This window comes from Dufourea novaeangliae, unplaced genomic scaffold (genome assembly GCF_001272555.1).
Source record: "Dufourea novaeangliae isolate 0120121106 unplaced genomic scaffold, ASM127255v1 scaffold296, whole genome shotgun sequence".
Taxonomy (NCBI): domain Eukaryota; kingdom Metazoa; phylum Arthropoda; class Insecta; order Hymenoptera; family Halictidae; genus Dufourea; species Dufourea novaeangliae.
The window spans coordinates 691,602-711,047 of NW_015374174.1; the positions used below are offsets into that span (position 1 = coordinate 691,602).

The 19,446-nt window shown below is 43.7% G+C and overlaps 1 protein-coding gene across 1 annotated transcript in view; it reads left to right on the forward strand.

Annotated features, from left to right (window-relative positions):
• Positions 1–15,002, forward strand: part of LOC107192059 (protein groucho-1-like) — a 56,778-nt gene extending 41,776 nt beyond the window's left edge. The window contains 5 exon segments of the mRNA XM_015581245.1: positions 5,344–5,487; positions 6,622–7,166; positions 10,734–11,009; positions 12,763–13,366; positions 14,109–15,002. Coding sequence (XP_015436731.1) covers positions 5,344–5,487; positions 6,622–7,166; positions 10,734–11,009; positions 12,763–13,366; positions 14,109–14,216 — 1,677 coding nt within the window. The 3' untranslated portion in view covers positions 14,217–15,002.
• Positions 15,003–19,446: the final 4,444 nt, after the last annotated feature.

Genomic DNA, 19,446 nt, shown 5'->3' on the forward strand with positions numbered 1-19,446 from the left:
TCGCAGCCAGCTATCATATACAAATCCGTTCATTCCAGGACACCCGGTACACTCGGCCGGTTGTAAAATCCTGCTTGACTTTCCCCGCACAATTATTATTTCTTTCGCCTCTGTTCGCTCGAAATTATCCACTTCGTGAGGACCGTTTTCTAATCTCGGTACAATCGCGTGTACGCCAAGCTCTCCCGCGTGTACGCTTAACTTAAACGCACACGCGGTACAAGGTACTCCAGAGAGAGAGAGGGGGGGGGATACGAGTACTCGCGACGTGACCCCGTGTATTACAGGTACATTACACGCGTGTAACGTTTCCCGTGCGCGTGAAGGGTATACAACGAGTGCTCCAGCGTACTTCGCTCACGAGTGCCCACTGCACGCGCAATTATGTTTTCGACGAACGGCAGGAGAAGAGGTTATAAAGTGGCCGACGAGGAAAAAGAGGGCCTCCGGAGGGGGACCTAACCGTTCCTAAGAACGGCGTGTCGAGAGACTCGTCTTTCCCCTGGTTTTTTTTTTTATCGTTTTCCTCGTTCCACGCAGGAAAAAACACACGGTAGCTCTATCATTCTCCCGTTTCACGAGGAAGAAACAACGTTTCGAACGGTGAATACTTGCCTCTTAAGCAAATACGCGTGTCACGCACGAATCCGCAGGAAGTTAGAAAAACGGAGATGGGGTTGAAGGTATAGAGAGGTATTTTCTCTTCAGCGTCCCCTTCGAGTAAACTATTTCTGATTAAAATTTCCAACTGCAGTTTGCGCAGTCTTTGACTCTTAAAAAGATAGATTGAAACTAAAGAAAATAAAATAACTATTTAGAACGCCCCTGCAGATCTCTCTCAGCGTCCACTTTGGGAACCTGTGTATACCATTCTACAAACGATCCAACCGGTTGGTTCCGCGACTCAGAATCGAAGAACCGTTCCAGGTTCGCAGCTCTAAATTCGCCCAGCGACGGGAGCGATACCAACACAGGTCAGGCCTTGGATCGGGTGAACAATAAACTTACGAAAGTAATTACAGACGAACGCTAGGCCCGATCATATCAGGCTTTAAGGGGAGGGTATGAGGTCTGCTGTGTCTGGGGCGAGAAAGGGTCCACGGGATGATCCTCTCTCGGTCTAGAAAACTTTTCTTCTCCGGTGCTGCTCGTAGCCAAGGGGCCAGACACGGCTGTTCTCTCGCCCCGTAGAAAATGCAAGTAACGATCTTCTTGCGAGGGCTCGCAGCGAGAGGGATCGTCGTAGGCCGCCGCCGCCTCGGAACAGAGACGGGCATAGAGAGGATGAGGAGGATCGGTGGCGGTGGCGAGGAACGGGGGAGGCGGAAAAAAATAATGGAAAGAGCCGGGGAGAGCAGCCATAAAGAAGAGGATGGTACCGGCGGAGGGAGGGAGGGGGGGGGGGGATAGCAGCGCGTGTATTATAGGTTTGCCGAGCCTGTAATCATCGCGGGACCGCGAAACGCCCATCGACGCCCTCTCATTCTACCTCTCGCCATTCTCTATTTTCCTCCCTCCTTATTCGACCGGTCCTCGGGCAGTTTCCTCGGGTTTCTTTTCGCCTCCCGGGTCCGTTCTCTACCCGCACGTCTAAACACGTGTATACAGGGTGTCCCACCTAACGCGAGCATCTTGAAATATCTCATTTTTATCAAATAAAATTATTTTCACGAATACTGAAAGCGATGTCCATCAACTTCAAAACATTTTCACACTGATTTCTTTATCATAGTCTCAGTTTATTATTTAAATCCACTCTCTTACATGTCTGGAGTTTTCGTGCTCAAAGTCAAACGAAGGTCAAATTACTATAGATAATTGACTTGAATTACGCCACGATGACAAAAATATGTAGTCCCGTTAAAAAAAAAAACATTCAAAATATTTTTGTTTATCACAGTATTTGCCCCTTCTAACCTAATACCATTGCCCTTTCAAATTTTGTCTGTATGTTCAAAAATAAGGGAGATATTGAAGGTGCTCACATTCGGTGGGACACCCAGTATGTGTATGCGTGTGTGTCTCCTCGTTTTGTTCTCTCCCGCGCTCCGCCGAGTCTATAATCATTACCAACCTCTCTTCCCAAAGCATCCACCCTACCTTTCACCCGTCGTTCTCTTCTTCGTCCTTTTTTACCCCCTTTTGCCTTCCTCCTCCCACTCTTCGGTATCACGCTTCCTTTAATCCTCTTTCTACAATGCCTCGTGCGTGTGGTGTTCCGTAGACGCCTCGGGTCGTCCCCTTAATACTCTCTCCCTGTCTCTATCTCCCCTATCCATCGAATTCTCTCTGGCATTCGTGACAAGGTGCTGTCCACCCTGCTGATTACGCTACCCTCCCGCAGTCTGGGAATCGAACGGTGGCCCGTAAATGTCGCGTGCCGGTTGCAGGAAAATGTGGAAATTGGAGAATGATAGTGGTCAGACTGAAATTCCGTGGTCTGGTGCAAGAGACCAACGGAGGTTCTGATTTCGATTGGGAGAAAGGTTTTTCGGATTAGCTACAAGGTAGATGGGAGGTTTTAAGTATTGCGGTTTTGGGTCCGGTTACGATGGTAGCGATATGCCAGTCCTGGGTTGTAGACACTGTGATTTTCTGCACGACGGAGTATTGCGGTTGTGCGCTTCGTTAATTGTCACCTCTGGGGATAAACCGATACCGTCAAGGTATCGGTACTTTTACTCGTAAATTTTATGGAGAAAAAGTATATAGAGTCAACAGTATCGATACCTACGTGTCTCAAAGGAACATGAATACAAAGTCCTTTTTTTTTTTATTAATATAATGTATTTTAACCAGAGTTGAGCAGAATTTTATTCGAATAATACATTGTGACAAACTGCAGTACCTAAGGGTGTCATCTTGAGATTTAAATAGTTAATGAGATTGAATAATATGTTTGCCAAATGTCGACTCATTTAGGAAGAACTATTTATCTAGATATGATGTATATAAATTTATGTATATATATTTATCTAGATATGATGAGTAAAATGGCAATGAGTTCAGAGCCCCCTCGATACTAAAATTACTCGGTATTGAAACGAAAGTATCGATGATTTATTCGTGTGTATTTACTTGGATCGGTTCATCCCTAGTCACCACCGTCTCCGGGAGATCGAATCACGACGATTGTCGGCGTTGTTACGCGTTTCGGGGATTGATCGCTGTTGTTCTATGTGTGCACATTATACGCCATATTTTTTCATTGATTTTTGCCTGTAAGATAGGGAAGCACTGCAATTATTAGGGTATAAACGCGGGTGGTTACAGTTGGGATCGATCGCTGTTTTGAGATACTCTTTGTGAACTGTATGAATTCTAGTCGAGCGAGGGGAGTGGAGTAGTGCCTCGCTAACTGTCGCTGCCTCAGGACCGTATGGCGACAATTATCGAGGCAAGTCAGTGTTTCTATTAATCCTTTGAACCCCCCCGGGAAAGTACAGCTTATTACCGTCCCAGTGGCTTCCATGAAGAAACAAAATGTATGCTTTCGAAGTAATACAGAAGACGTTGCTGTTTTTTTTTTATCGCGATACACTACCAACCTGAAGTACGAGACCAGATCTTACATTAATATCATAAGAAACAACCAAATTATAGACGATTTCATGAAACTAATACAAGTTTGTGAACTATTCACGAATAATTTGCACATCTGCCAATTGTTTTTGTACCATCAACTAGATCTAACCTTATTTTCCCTGAAAATATTGTCAATTTATAGTATTATTATTCTTTTATTACTATTATTTATTAAGTATTGTGGCACGTACCCCTTCTAAGCCCCTCAATTGTAAAATTTAGCCCCATACTGTCGGCTGGTGGTGTACTCCCATGCACTTCGTAATCCACAGTTCGCTGAACGAACATTTCCATAAACCAATTATTACTCGAATCACATTCTACGATCAATGAATATTCGTTCGTACAATAAACAATAGACTTGCGTGTAATATCCCACGAATGTACAACAGAGAATCAGTGATATTCATGATACAGCTAGTCTCCAATAAAAAAAAAAAAACAAGATTCACATAAAAAAATCCACCCCACGCGTTGCCAACCTCCTTCCCCCTCCTGTCCCCAAGAAAATGTCTCGTCACGGTCGATTAAATCGTTCGGTCGTCGTTATTCTCCGCTTGAAAAACCATCAGGATCTCGATTGAACCCCGTCGATATTCAAGAAGGCTGGGGGCTAAGCTTCGTTCAACCGCTGAAACGGGCCAAGTCGGGATCGATTATCGCGAGCACGGGGCTCGCGTGACAATTGATAATAACCGACGACGCGGGTAATTACGGTTTTGTCGCGTCGATCGTGAGCCGCGGGAAACACCGTGGAGGGGCGGGTAGGGGGTGGTAATCCGTTGTTTCGGACCGCGCGCCCCCGGTTGTCTGTTATTTAACCGGAGGATTAACGACCCCAGGCGCGAGCAGTGTGACCACCACTAATTTTCGTATTAGACCTGGTACTTAAAAAAATTTTTTAATTTTCTGGTACGTTCACCAACCAATCTAGCATTTTCTTTTTTCTCTATAATAATAATAATAATAACAACATGAAAGTTGGACATATGAGTTTAATATTTCTCTCTTCTCTCACCTCCCTATATGTATGTATGATACATTCAGTGTAACAAACATGATTTCACTTTTTTACTTCCCCTCTAATTGTTCGCTAACCTTGTGTAACGGGCATTAGCCAATAAGCATGTACTCTTCGCTATTCAAACACTTCTCGCTCGTCATACGATCATTACAACAATGTAAACAACTGGAAGAATGAAATATTTGAATACGAATAACCACGGTTCATTCGTGCACAGCGTAATTAGGACCGTATTATGAAAAACATCACTTTACATTTCAAACTTGGCACCGAACAATGGAAATTGCCTGGACATTTAAACAGTCGGATGTTTAAACGATACAGTAGTAGTATCGTAAATTACTGTTTATAGAGTGTAAAACGTAAACGAATAAAACTTTAGTACCTTTTTCCTGCATAAGTTGGTGCGAAATATTTTTGCCGGGTGGTTACACTGGGCTGCGAGCTTTGCGCGACGGTTTGTTGGCGGAACAACAGGCCGCTGCCGTGATCTTCTTTGCAAACGGCTGTCGTTAAAACGCTCCTTCGCCACGGGCCTCGTTTAATCGTCCGTATAAATCAAAAACTCGTTTGAACGTCGGAGCATATTTTCCCCGGGGAATGATGAGGGGGGACCGATTCGATCGGGCCTTCGCGCCACTATCTACTGCGATCTATCACGATCAAACCCCCATGTCCCGGATCCTGGTGTGACGAGGGCATCGTCGCGACGCGTAATTTTCGTCACGTTACAGAGAAGCTCGATATCGCCCGGTGATAAATACAGTCGTCCCCGGACACCGCAGGAGACCCATCATTCCCATCATTCGCAGAATCACCACGATCATCCGATGCACATCAAGAAAATGAAAAAGGAGCAGGATAAAGACATCGGTCACGTGAGTACGCCCGTTTCCATATCTATGTCTTTTGTAGCTTGTGATGGAACTGCTAACTTCAGACTTACAAATGAATTTTAGACATCGATTAGTATTATTTCTTCGTAACAGAAATTTGTTAATAAAATTATGGCATTGCGATGAAAAACGGTTTTGTTTGCAAGCAATGATTGTATTTTACTCCACTGTTGCCTGTAAGAATAGACTGTGAAATTAACAATGAAGTTTAGCGTTATAAACAAAGAATCGTTACTATTTTGCTTTTGATAATCACATAGGGTAAAAATTCCGTCAAATATAGTAACAATTACGTGAACTGTATCGCGGTTATTTGTCTTCTAGTCGTTGATATTTTTAGACTGTCCACCTTTTTGCTGCCTCTGTTGATTAAAGATTTTTAAATCTACAACTTGCTTTGACAAACGTGTTCCACGAAACGACGATGATGCAATTATTATTACCGTAGCATAACACCGGCTTGAAGGAAGCGTTGAACTGTGCTCTCGAGACGTTAAATAAGATAACGCTGATTGGCCTTACCAATATGTAACTTTGATATGCAAACTCCGTTAAGTGTATTCGACAAACATTCTCCGAGAGCAACAAATCCTTCGCTCTGTCGAGTCTAAAGTAACTCATTCAGGCTTCACGAATCACAAAATATGATGCTGAAATTAGAAATTCCGAGGAAAACGCAGATCACTGGTAATTGCGTAGAGTACAACATACATTTTAGTTTCAATATGAAACTAAACATTCAGTTTCAGTATCTATTAATAAACTCGATTTAAAAAATTTTTTTAAGTTTCGTACCAAAGCACTTAATTCTTGCTTACCGCTCTACGTTTAAAATAGATAAATTTTGAATACAAATTTCGTAGAGTTAATCACTTCGGTAAACGGACTACTCATATTACGATCTGATTATTCTATATTAATTTGTCTTTCGTTTACTTAAAGTTACAGTGTACCCTAACCATATTGCCATTAAACATATTGCCACATGCCCCGACCATGAACAATATACTTAAAGTCCACTGTACCCCAATAATAAAAATTCTCCACATGCCTGGAAATAAACAAATTAACCCGTAAAAATTTCTTATAGTGATTGTATTTTTCATGGTGTTACAGAGCGACGGTGAGAAAAGCGATCAGGATCTGGTCGTGGACGATGCCAGCGAGGGACCAACCAGCCCGGTGGTGAACGGCACGACGTCGCCTCGTGAGAACGGCCTTGACAAAGTGGTGCCCGCGATGGGCGCCGGTGTGCAGACCAAAAAAGACGTGCCGCCCCATTCGCCTAGGAGCGGGACCAGCAGCAACGCTAGCACACCGTCCGCCAAGAAGATGGAGGAACGGGAGAAACCAACCACACCGATCTCAAAGCCATTGACGCCAACCTCCGGCTCTGGGATCGGCGGGGGCGGTTTGAAACCCTCCGGATCGGGGAAGCTACTTCAGGGACCACCGCCTCCCGGTGTACCGAGCGCCTATCTGCCGCACTATCCACCAGGGCCGCCTTCTCACCATCTGGCACCAGCTGGCCAGCATCCACACGTCGACATGATGGGCTATAACGGCTACGTGGCGCCTCGAGCACCACCGTCGCAACTATACGATCCCCACGTGGCCATGAGGAATCCCATGGGATCGGTTGGGGTACCCGGAGGCAAACCGTGAGTACACATCTATTTAAAACCGCTCCCTTTGAATCGTTCGTAACTTACAAGCAGAGGTCCCCAAGGTGTAACGCTGACTTTTTAATGAGGTTCAGCACAATGGTAGAGCGTGGAATTTTGAAGCCAGTGATATTTGTTTCAGCCGCGTGTGGCCATTATGAGATATTTAATGGTCAAGTTGTAGTCTGTATACAGGGTTTTCCTGAATTGATAGTACAACACGAAAGGATTTGATTCTACTTGTAAAACTAAGTTGCAAGTGTAGAATACAATTTTCTCGTATTATGCTTCGTTCTCAAGATGATCAATTTTTGAAATTCGTACAGTCCCTCGCCATATGAATCTGACCACTTGAAAATTTTATAGAAAAACAAAGTTTTTTGTTATTATGTAAAAATATATGTATCTATTACAATTAGTACAAAAGATTTTTTTTATTACATGCAAAAAACATTTCAAACCTGGTTAAAAAATCACCGTTACACCTAACCTCGCCTTATTCGATCGTAGTTTTCATTGGTGGTCCAGGAAATGGTAAACGTGTTTGGTCTGGATCGAACGTTTCGAGGAACGAATAAACCTGGTTGTGGTTTATTGCCAGCGTAAATAACAGAGAAACTCTGTTTCGTGAACTTTCTGAGAAACGGAATTTCATAGTTTATATGTTACCTTCGTGGGCCCACTGGGTAACATATGGTGGGTTCAGAAGACAATCAGTGTAAATCAGTCTTTCATTAGAAATGACTTATGTCGTGTAAATACACTTTCGTTGTTTATTCTATACGTAACCAGTTTCGTACGTATGTATTCTATAAATATAAATCACTTTTATAATAGTAGTTTTACTTTTTTACAATCCGTTTTCTAAACAGTTATTTCTGTTAACTTACTTTATGACTTACACTGATTGGCTTCTGTACCCTCCATATAACAGGATTGAGCTACGTTTCTCTGTCCAGAAACTTTACTTGTCATTGGGCTGTGAATTGTACACATCTATCGTATAAATGGAGTCCAAAATGCAGAGCAATAAGTGCTTCGGTAATTTTTAACACACTGTTCTTTACATTTATAATTTAGAGAGACATTCGATACTAAAGATTTGAAATCTGACGCTTGCTAAGTTATCCTTGGAAAATTTTCTTTCCTAGTTGTCGAGTCTCTCTCTCAAGTGTTTACCTTAAAACGAAGGCGATATCACTGAATCTATATCCACGTGTCATATAAGAAAATGATATGTACAGTAGATCCTCGCTAGCTGATTCCATATCCAGAATACAGGGTGTCCCACCAAACGTGAACACCTTGAGTATTTCACTTGCTATTGATTTGCAAGAAATTAATTTTAATAAATTCTCCAATTGATGTCCATTAACTTCGATGCATTTTTGCACTCATTCCTCTATCGTAGTTATGTTATTATTCAAATCTACTCTCATAAATTCGCGGATTTTTCGTACTCAAGGTCACATGAAGGTGACACTATCATAAGTCAATGGGTTAGTTTTAATCTCAATCATTACGCCACGCTGATAAAAATATGTAATCTCATTTAAAAAAAAAAAAACATACATCGATGATCTTGAAATTTCGAAAAATATGACCATGAGAAAAGTTTTTGCTTATCATCATAGTATTTGCTCCTTCTTACCAAATAACATATTCCCCTCGCATTTTTATTGTATCTTCAAAAACAAGCGAGATAATGAAGGTGCTTACGTTAAGTGGGACACTCTCCGTATAATACCAACTCGATGATAGAAGCTCGTACTTCTCTAAAAGTAGATCGTATCGGGTTGAACAGAAGTAACAAAATCATCGCCGTTCCGGCCCAGCCAAGGCATCATCGTCATCAATTTCCATTCCCGGCAGATGCTCCGACGAGAATGTAGATCATTTCGCGACTGTGCATACACACGAAGGTGTTCCGTTTACCTTGTCGTTCAATGCGCACGGACGATATCTCGCAGGTTTGGCAAGTGACGTGTGCGTCCCGGGGCTCGTAACCAGTTCTCCAAACAAATCTAAATTGAACGAAGGCTAAGTACATAACTACAAGCCTGTTTGCGTTCGTGTAGATCGAAAATGCGTCGGTGCCTTAAGATAAGACGATTCGTCTGCACGTTTCGTCGTTTAATATTGGGATCCAGGTATATATCGAATATATTTAGAGCGTTTATAGACGCACAAGAGAGACGAAATTCAACGAGTAAATCCCGTTTGAACATTTCTGCGCGGAGCACGAACGATTTCAGAATCGAGACGGTGCATGAAGTACGTGAATTTCGTATATTCGTGAGATTGTCGGATTTTAGACCGTAAAAAGATGTATGATTTCGTGTCTCTCGCACGAACAGAGCACACAGGTAGCGGCGTACCGGCTTTGCATTTCAGCAAAAGATCGGACGAACGATAGGAACCGGTATAATAAGCTTTTTGTTAACGTTGTTTGATGCTCGGTCAGCCGGATAGCCGTAGGCCTCGTTATCTACGATTTCTGTTTGCTATGAAAATTCACCGATCCTATTGTTTATTATATCCGTGAACGGTTAAAGTACGACCTGTTATCGATGGTTTCTTTTTTTTTTTATTTTAGAGCGAATGTTTCTGTGCGACGAGATTAACGGTTGAGATAAAGACCGGTAGGACATGAAATGTTGCACGTAGCAGATGTAAAAGCGTTTCTTTCTTCTCATTCTTTCTCTTCGTTCCTCTGTTTTTTGGCGTGCATTAATGCACGCGATAATATACGGCTTTGAAAACTGTGTAGTCGCGATAAGAGCATTTTCGGATGGATTTTCATTAGGGTATTGCTTCGCTCTTTCATTCTCGCGAGTGCCATATGGCTACATATTCTAATTTACGAAATAAAATATTAGTGTCATGTATTTTTTCATATCTGTGAATATACATATAATAGTTTCTTTTAGTCTTGTATAGATAGTATGGCACAAATTTTAATGTGTATTTGAAAGCTCATCGGTAAAATAAGACATTACTAGTCCTTTGTCATTTTTATTTAATGGAATTCAAGTGTTGAGCATTAGTACAAATACAACAGAAATTTACCAAAAATATCTCAAACGCGACACCGTGTGTACTCCGTTCTTGAAATCCTCTAACAGATAGGCGTAGAACAATGACAGGTGTATTTGCAAAAAAAATTGAAGGTGACCTTGAAAAATCATGAAAAAGAAGAGTTTACAAAAAATTTGCTACAATCACGTTGAAGCTCTCTTTTAATCTCTACTGATCACGATTCGTGGTTCGCCCTGTATAATACACCTTGTGCCCATCTCTGTCAAAAACGTCTGCCCTCGGCACGTTCAGAGATAAATACTGTTCCCACTTGTACGGAGTTAAGGAAATCCGCGATTAACTCCCCGGAATAAGCCACACCGACATTATCCGTACGCGCGCGCACGCTCTCGTCGCGCAGGGCAGATTAGCGATCTCTGCCTGTACAGGGAGGAGGAGTGCGCACACAGGCTATCGCCAGTAAACACGCCTGTTCGCCGCCGCACGAGTCTCATTTTTTTTTTTTTCTCCCTACGTGTGTTCCAGTGCGTACAGCTTCCACGTGTCGAGCGAGGGCCAGATGCAGCCGGTGCCCTTCCCACCGGATGCGCTGGTCGCACAAGGGATACCGCGTCATGCGAGGCAAATTAATACCCTCAGCCACGGAGAGGTCGTGTGCGCCGTCACGATCTCGAATCCGACCAAGTACGTGTACACCGGCGGCAAAGGATGCGTCAAGGTCTGGGACATCGGGCAGGGCGGTACAGGAAGCACCAAGTCGGTCTCCCAGCTCGACTGTCTGCAGCCTGACAACTACATCAGGTCAGTGATTCTTCTTGTTCGTCTACCTTCTCCCATCATCCACTCTGTCATTCTTTATTCGTCATATTATATGTATAGATTGAGGATTTGTTTTTTTATGAATGACTTCAAGTATTAATTAGACTGCTGATTTATATGCAAAATGACATAGTCTAAGGTAATTCATAAGGACAAGAGCAAAAATATCTTTTTTCCCTTAAATATCTTATTAGGCTAAGAATAAAATAGAAAAGTTGTTGGATGTGATGAAAGTTTTGTCTTTTATCGTATTTCACGGATATAGGCTATAAATGCATGAACTCAGCAGTCTAGTGTTAATACTTGTTACAAACCATCGAAATAAACAAGCATCTCTCTAAGTAACTATCGAATAAAAATGAAATATTCTAAAACTATTCCTGGGGTTCATCGGACCCCATCTCACCAGTTAAGGGTTAACGCGAATAAACACATCATCATCTATAGTTTCGATATTGTCAAATTATCAAGAAACATTGTCATTGTACCACCCGATACATAGAAAGTTACCAGTGTAACAGTTACAAGAATGGTGTATCGTAAATGTCATATGATTTCAAGCGGCGCAAACAACCCCCAACCCCCTCCACGCTTGCGCCTCCTGTCTAAATATTGTATAGAGGTAATGAATTACAGATCGAGTTTCGTACTCACACATACATACACGACGGATTACACGATATTTGGATTCTACAAATATTCACAGCATTTTTGCCAATTCTTCTTTTATGTTCGCCAGAGGGGTGGGGGGTAGGGGTGGGAAACTGTCGGCGAGCAGAAAGCGTGCGGCGACGCGTGAAACATCGGCGATCGCTTGTCGAAAAATTCGGTATTCCGGGTGGCTGCGACGCCCGCGTACCCGCTGAAAAATCACGTGGAAGTGTCGGTGATAGAATAAACGCGGTGTTCGGCATTTTTACGACGCATTTGCGAGCGTTGCACGTTTCACCGTCGAATCGCGCCTGAATAATATCGTCCCCGTATGACTGTTAATGCCCGCGGCGATACGGCCGGTAATTGAACCACCGTCCCCTGCAGGGGTTGGCTTTTTTTTTTTTGTTCATCGCTGGTGTCCGGTCCACCGGTAAATTCAATACATTTTCCCCGGTAATGCATCCATCCGTCGGTCACAGTTGCTAATCACGGGCCGGGCGTGGCGGTGGCCATCGCCCGATCTCGCCACGCATCGACGCCCAAAAATAATTATCATTTTTATACCAGGCGTGATCGAGCGGATCGCTCGAATTCCCATGTCAACGAGGATCGTACAATTTTCAATCAATTTCACGCTCGAAACGTTGACTACTTTGTCGGCTGGGTTGAATTTTTTCTGGGAATATACAATTAAGTAAATTGGAAATCAGTTGGAAAGAATTGTTTTCATACAAAGGGGCGGTACTGGTGCTTCCGTGGAACACGTTTTTTTTTCTGGGAACATAGAATTAACGCTTTGCGTTCGAGGCGTTTGACGATCGCACTTCTACACTGTACAATGGATTTCACAAAAATTCTACAAGAAAAAAAAAAGGTCTATCGAAACTTATCGAAGTAACGGCCTTAAATATACATTCAGCTTTCGGTAAAATAAAAGAAGACATTGTGTTGACAATACAGCGGGTAGTTGGAGTCGATTACCTTTACTTGCTGTGCCAGCCACACTGATAGTTGGAGTGGGGGTTAATGTATATAAAGCAAGGAAGGAGCAAATCCTCCAATAGAATTGTCCAATCTCCAGGTCGGTGAAGTTGCTACCGGACGGAAGGACCCTCATAGTCGGCGGTGAGGCGAGCCGGCTGAGCATCTGGGATCTGGCCAGTCCAACGCCGAGGATCAAGGCCGAATTAATCTCTTCCGCCCCCGCCTGCTACGCTCTGGCCATCTCGCCGGACTCGAAAGTCTGCTTCAGCTGCTGTAGCGACGGCAACATCGCTGTCTGGGATCTTCAGAATCAGACGCTGGTCAGACAATTCCAAGGTCACACGGACGGGGCGTCTTGCATAGACATTTCAGCGGACGGATCGAAACTGTGGACCGGAGGTCTCGACAACACCGTGCGTTCCTGGGACCTGAGGGAGGGCAGACAGCTCCAACAACACGATTTCACCTCGCAGATATTCTCCCTCGGTTACTGTCCCACCGGCGAATGGCTGGCGGTCGGCATGGAGAACTCGAACGTCGAGGTGCTGCACGCCACCAAACCGGACAAGTATCAGCTCCATTTGCACGAGTCCTGCGTGTTGTCGCTGAGATTCGCATCCTGCGGCAAATGGTTCGTCTCCACCGGCAAGGACAATCTGTTGAACGCGTGGCGCACGCCTTACGGTGCCTCGATATTCCAGGTGAGTGATTACACTTATGTATATACAGGGTGGGCCGGAAAATGGTAGTACAATCGGGCAGGGAGTGATTTTACGTTACAAAAGAAGAAAATATTTTGGTATAACAGTTTCTCATCCGGGGCTTCGTTTTCGAGATAATCGACTTTAAAGTTTGGTCAACTTGTAAACGATTTAGTACAATTTACTTGTGTATTCCAATACTGCGGTTGTCTCTGTCTGGAACAGTGTTTACAAACATTGATGATTGTGTGGATAAAACAATGCAAAGTGTTTCTACTGATTACTCATTTTTGATTCTTTTTTACTACTAATACATGACAAGCAAATTTTACTAAATCGTGTACTAAACATAGGCCGGAAAATTAATATTTTCAACATTATAAACAGTTTTGTCTATCGGTTAAAGTGACTGACTTTTTCAGTTCGGGAACTATCGTACCGTATGGAAACAATGGATTACTTTATCATTTCCTCTTTACCTGCTAGCAGAAAGTTTTCGAAGGTTTTTACTAGTTTTTTTTTCATCAAGTTTTCTTCATTGTTTCCATACGGCACGATAGCCCGCGAAGCGAGAAAGTCAGTCGCATTAAACGAAACGAAAAATTGTTTACAAATTTGTCAGACTTTTAAACCTTGTCTGTAAATGATTTTGAAAGAAATTCGCGATACTCCTCGCGTTCATTTGCGAATCGTTGTCGGGGCCGATCGTTCACAGAAACCGCGTGTCTTTTGGTGGTTTCAGTCGAAGGAATCGTCCTCGGTGCTTAGCTGCGACATATCCGCGGACGACAGGTACATCGTGACCGGTTCCGGGGACAAGAAAGCGACCGTCTATGAGGTGATATACTGAACGGGACCGCAACGGGGAACGCCGGACCGATACGCCTCGAGGGGGCTCGTCGTTATCTGGATGTACATAAGTTCTTATACAACACTATGAGAGAGAAAGAGACCGTTTGTTGCCGTTGTTCTTGTTATTGTTGTTGTTGTTACTCTTGGCGAGGAAGGCAATGGGTGGAAGGATCGGCGCGAGAACGAGCCGAGCGAACCGGTAGACCTCGTTTGAAATCGTTCGATCCGGAATGAATCGTGACCGAACGCGCTGTGTGTGCGCAGCCGGGGAGAAAGAGAGAGACACATATTGGGTGATCGTTCGATCGGTCGGTGTTGATTCGACGAAAATATATCTACGTATCCGATAATCGACGACGAAGGAATCGATGACCGTGTTCTTGGTTCCTGTCCGAAATTGTTTTAAAATAATACACAGGAGAAGACCGATGGACTTTCATCCAAGGTAAAATATTTTGTAATCGACTTGGTATCGGTTCGTTCCGCTACGTCGCGCATAGAATCGTCATTCGGCGGCGAGACCGCGCGTTAAATTAGTGTAAAAGAAAAAAAAAAGAAAAGAAAAAGGAACGCTGGCATTCGTAATCGCGTTTTCCTCTGTACATTTTGTATATACGTATACATATTATATATATACATATATATATTATATTTCAATCTTTAAGCATACCGTCAATATTTTTCTACGTCCCCTAAAAGTGAGACGAAAGGCGAATTAAATGAAAATGAAATGTTGTAAATATTGTCAGGCTTAGAAAACATAAGAGAAAACATCGAGGCGAGAGAGAAGATTAAATAAAAAAAGTGATACTCGAGATTAAGTTCCGCTGTTCAGTTCGTTTCGGTATCCAGTGTTCCACATCCTGAAGCATTTTCAGAAGTTTCTTCGCTGTGTATACATACATAGCCATTTACGTCGACCGCAGAAGCATCGAGGTAAGAAACGTTTCTCATTACTACATGATAATTGTGATAAATGTGTTCATTGCATTCTTGAGATATTTAGGAAACAACTCATATGTTTCGAGTGTCATGACTGTAAATGTCCCTTTTCGAAACAGTGCTGCGTACGATCTCAATAATTATATGACAATACTTTCGGTACGTCGTGTAAATATTAAATTCGAACCTTTAATTTGAATTTATGGATCTGAATATTTGAATTTGTATGTCTAGATTTGAACAACTGGATTTGAGTTTCCGAATTTAGATTTCTGAATGTAACCATCTGAACTTAAATTTTTGGATTTGAACGTCTCAATTGAAATTTCTGAATTTGAATTTCTGAACTTAAATTTTTGGATTTGAATTTCTCAATTTAAATATCTTAATTTGAATTTCGGAATTTTAATTCGAGTGTGAATTACCGAATTTTCGTTTGTTAATTAAAAATAAAAGAGTCAAGTTGAAAATAAAGTTAAACGGCGATCGCGAACGAATGGTCCCCTTCGGAAGAGAAAAACCCAGGGTCAAATATTATCCGGTCAGCGTTGTAACATAAAAACCGACGAGCGCGGTGACCATTTAGCGCCGCAAAATTCGAACGCGCCCGTCACCAGAACTATAAAACAAGGGCGTCACCCCATCCGCTGCCGCGTAGCTGCTCTGTGTCCCATAAACATGTCAGCATCCGCAACGACAGAGAATATCCCAGCGGGCCGATCAGAGGGAAAAAGACAGGGCGTCAACAATATTTAGTCGCCCAAGCGTCAGGGGCGACCGTGTCGCGCAAAATCACGACATCGTTCCGACGATAAAAAAAAAAAAAAAAAAAAAAAAAAAAAAAAAAAACAAAAAAAAAAAGCCGCCCGGTCTGTGCGTTGGACGCGCAACTACAAACTCGATTTCCACTGGAAACAAATTGCGGCGAATCGCGACAGGCGGTGTCGAGCAAAATGCCGTGGTATCAAAACAGATTACCAAAAGATTGTGAAACGGGACCGTGGCAAGATGCTTCGAGTCTAACAAAATTTGCTATAGAATAGACGTAATTGTTTACTCTTTCACTTTAGCCATCGAAACTTTTTACATTTCCCCACCCCTAAATCGGTCCCGTACGTTCAAACCCACGAGTGCCATTGGGACTAGGCTTCGTGCGAATCCCGCCATCCGGTACGTAATTAGCGATGCAATCCACGCTCGCGTAGCGCATATTCAATGGAAGGTTCATCGGCGTAATGTTATTATAATAGTGGCGCGTTTTGCATATGCAACTGAGGTAGCGCGGGCGCAAAGTAGAGGGGAAAGGGGGGGCGAATGTGGAAGGTGTGGGGGGGCTGCTAGTGGACGCAGCGTGGGTGGAGGCGGACAGGGGACACGCGCGAGCGCGGAGGGAAGACGGAACACCTGAGGAGGGGCAGGGGGGCGATTTTACACGGGCTTTGCCGCGCACGCCGGGTGTATTTGCATGGTAATGATATGCGACGCGGCAGAACCGTCTGAACACGACGGGGGGTGGTTGTGAAACGAACCGAGCATTGGAATTGTTAGGGGGGAGGTTAGCGGAACGGTGATGGTGTTTTGCGCTCAAGTTTTGAACGCGGCTAAACGCGTCGGTTATTACTGGTTAATTCAGATCGACGGAAAAACGATCGGCCGGGCGCGGATTTATTTATCTTGGCCGCACCTGGTCTCTGCTGGTTTTATTGGGACACGTTCTTGCAACACCTTCACCGGGAGAATTAAGAGAGTTTTGTAATGTTTCTTTGGTTCGTTTTTTTTGTTTTGGAATAGACATGCACGAGCGAAGATGGGGGCTAAAAGTATTTGTAATAAAACATACAATACATAAATCTTAAAAAATTGAAATTTATTCTAAATAACAATCATAAAGAACGTTTGCTCAGCAGGTACACTATTGGCAACTTTCATTTTAACAATGCTTCGTTATAGTTTAATGACCTTGGTCCGATTCATTTCTACATTTAATTCAAATTGTTTCAAAAGGCAAACAGAAAACAAAATTTCATTCAATTATTTTTTAACATAAATGGAAGTCTCAGAACGGTACCTTCTTGGAACGTGGGGCCCAGGGCTGCAACCCCCCCTTAACCCCCCTTGATCCGACGCTCTATTCGACGGCAACTTACGAGATAGGTAAACATAGCAGGTAACCTTTGAACGCACGGATGCATCCCGCGGAATCTCGAAAACATTCCGAAACCTTTTATGACACACGCGTGTCCATGTCTCGTTTACGCGGCTGTCCAGATAGCCTGTGTGTACGGTCATAGAAGCGGGTGTACGGAGCGACGTGGGACGCGTGGCCAACATAACGACACGGTACACACGGCCCGTAAAAGGTACATACGTACCGTACACAGGCTGGCCGGGGGGAATTGGACATCGGCCGGCCATAATCGACATAACAGTGCTCGCGGAACGGAAAGTTCAAGTTACCGTCCGCGTTAACGATTCCGAACGATAGCGCCGCTACGCTTCGCTTATTACGCCGTTACGTATTTTTGCGCGCGAAATGGAAATTACACGGTGTCGGGGCGCTGATCGCACACGATCGATCAGACCAGACCGCCGCCACAGCCGCGCGTGTCGGTTCGGCGACGTCCGCGAAACGGGGGCCCGATCACGGCCCACTTGACGAGGCTGTGCATATACAGGGTGTCCCACGCAATTGGAACAGGCTGTACCTCCGAAACGGTTTGGAATAGAAGATGTTATAAGTAAAAGTTAAATGGTATCAGACTGTGTAAAATTCTATGTACTTTTGTGCATCGGTGCATCAGAAAAATGCAACTGCACTTTTTTTTTTAAATGGAAACCTATATTTTTGGCTGCACCAATCGATGCAGTTTCTTGTGCTCTACATAAACGTACTAACATACTTATGCCCTGAACATATTCGTTAGGAAGTTACCGAAGCTAAAAGTTCTCTGAATTATTTCGATCTTTCGACAAGTGTTTCGGAGTAGATACTACGTTATGTTCTATTACAATGTTTGTAAACATGAAGCTTCTTCATCTTTGAGACGGGTAAGAACTAAATACAGTACTCCGTCGATCACTGTCTGACTGGTTCTACACGGTTTCTGTCAGGGCGTCATCCATTGGGAGAGGGGGCGTGGACCCTGTCAAGCGCATACTTTCTTGCCCCACTGCTTTTTTTGCCGAGGCTCGGACTTCGGGTAAAAAACAAATTTATGAGGGTCTGAATCATTTCCCCTGTTTGAAGCGTGTCGCAGCGCGGACCCGAGTTCTTGACAATAATCGACGAAACACTGTAACAGGATGCCCCGATATAATTTCGAGACTTCGATTATAAGAACCACCCTAATATACCTTAAAATACCGGTATTTTTTCGGTTTCTATAAGGGTAGGGCTTATACAGGGTTATATAGAGCGAACGTTCCACCGAAAATACCCATATAATACCGGTATTTTACGTTTCGGTAGAAGTCCCTGGTATCAACACCGTGCGGAAAATGTTTGGCTCCTAAATGAAACAAAACGTCGGACGAAGATCCGCTAGCGGCCAGCCGGGGTCCGATTAAGTCGTTACGCCCGCGTTCGGCCGATCGAACCAGCAGCGTGGCGGACAGACTCCACTGGCTCGTTAATCCTCTTACCGCAGAACAAACTCCATCGGTGTAAACGATTAAAGCGATGACGCAAAGCACCAGCTGACTGGGGCCGACGTTGATCCCCGTGCAAGGGCAAGCCTGTTACCGAAGGTGTGCACAGAGTGTCTCTGAAATAAGGAACTGGGAAAACTGTCGATAACTATGAAGGCTGCGCGAATCTCTTCTCCTTAACCTCGAGAATATCTCGCTGCACGTTTCTCTCGAGTTCTAGTGTCCGTAACAATGAGATGGGTCAGTGAAAATAACAAAAAAAATATTCATGTGCCTGGCCCAGCTACTGGTTGGCAATAGAATTAGGCAGAATTTTATTCGAACAATACACAGTGAAAAGAAGCAGTATCTGAGGATCTCGTTCTGCAAACGACTTAAATTTCCATCGTAGCAGCGAGAGATTCACCCTATACAGTAAATCATCGATGAGTGCGCGAAGGCTCCTCGGCACTGAGTGTTCAGACGTCATCCCTATCACTGGGGGAGTTCTCCATGGAAGTGTTGGGAATGACAGCTGGTCACTCACAAAAGAAGCAGTATCCGAGGATCTCGTTCTGCGCTTTAAATAGTTAAGTAGTTAGCGACTTTCAAACGACTTAAATTTCCATCGTAGCAGCGAGAGATTCACCCTGTACAGT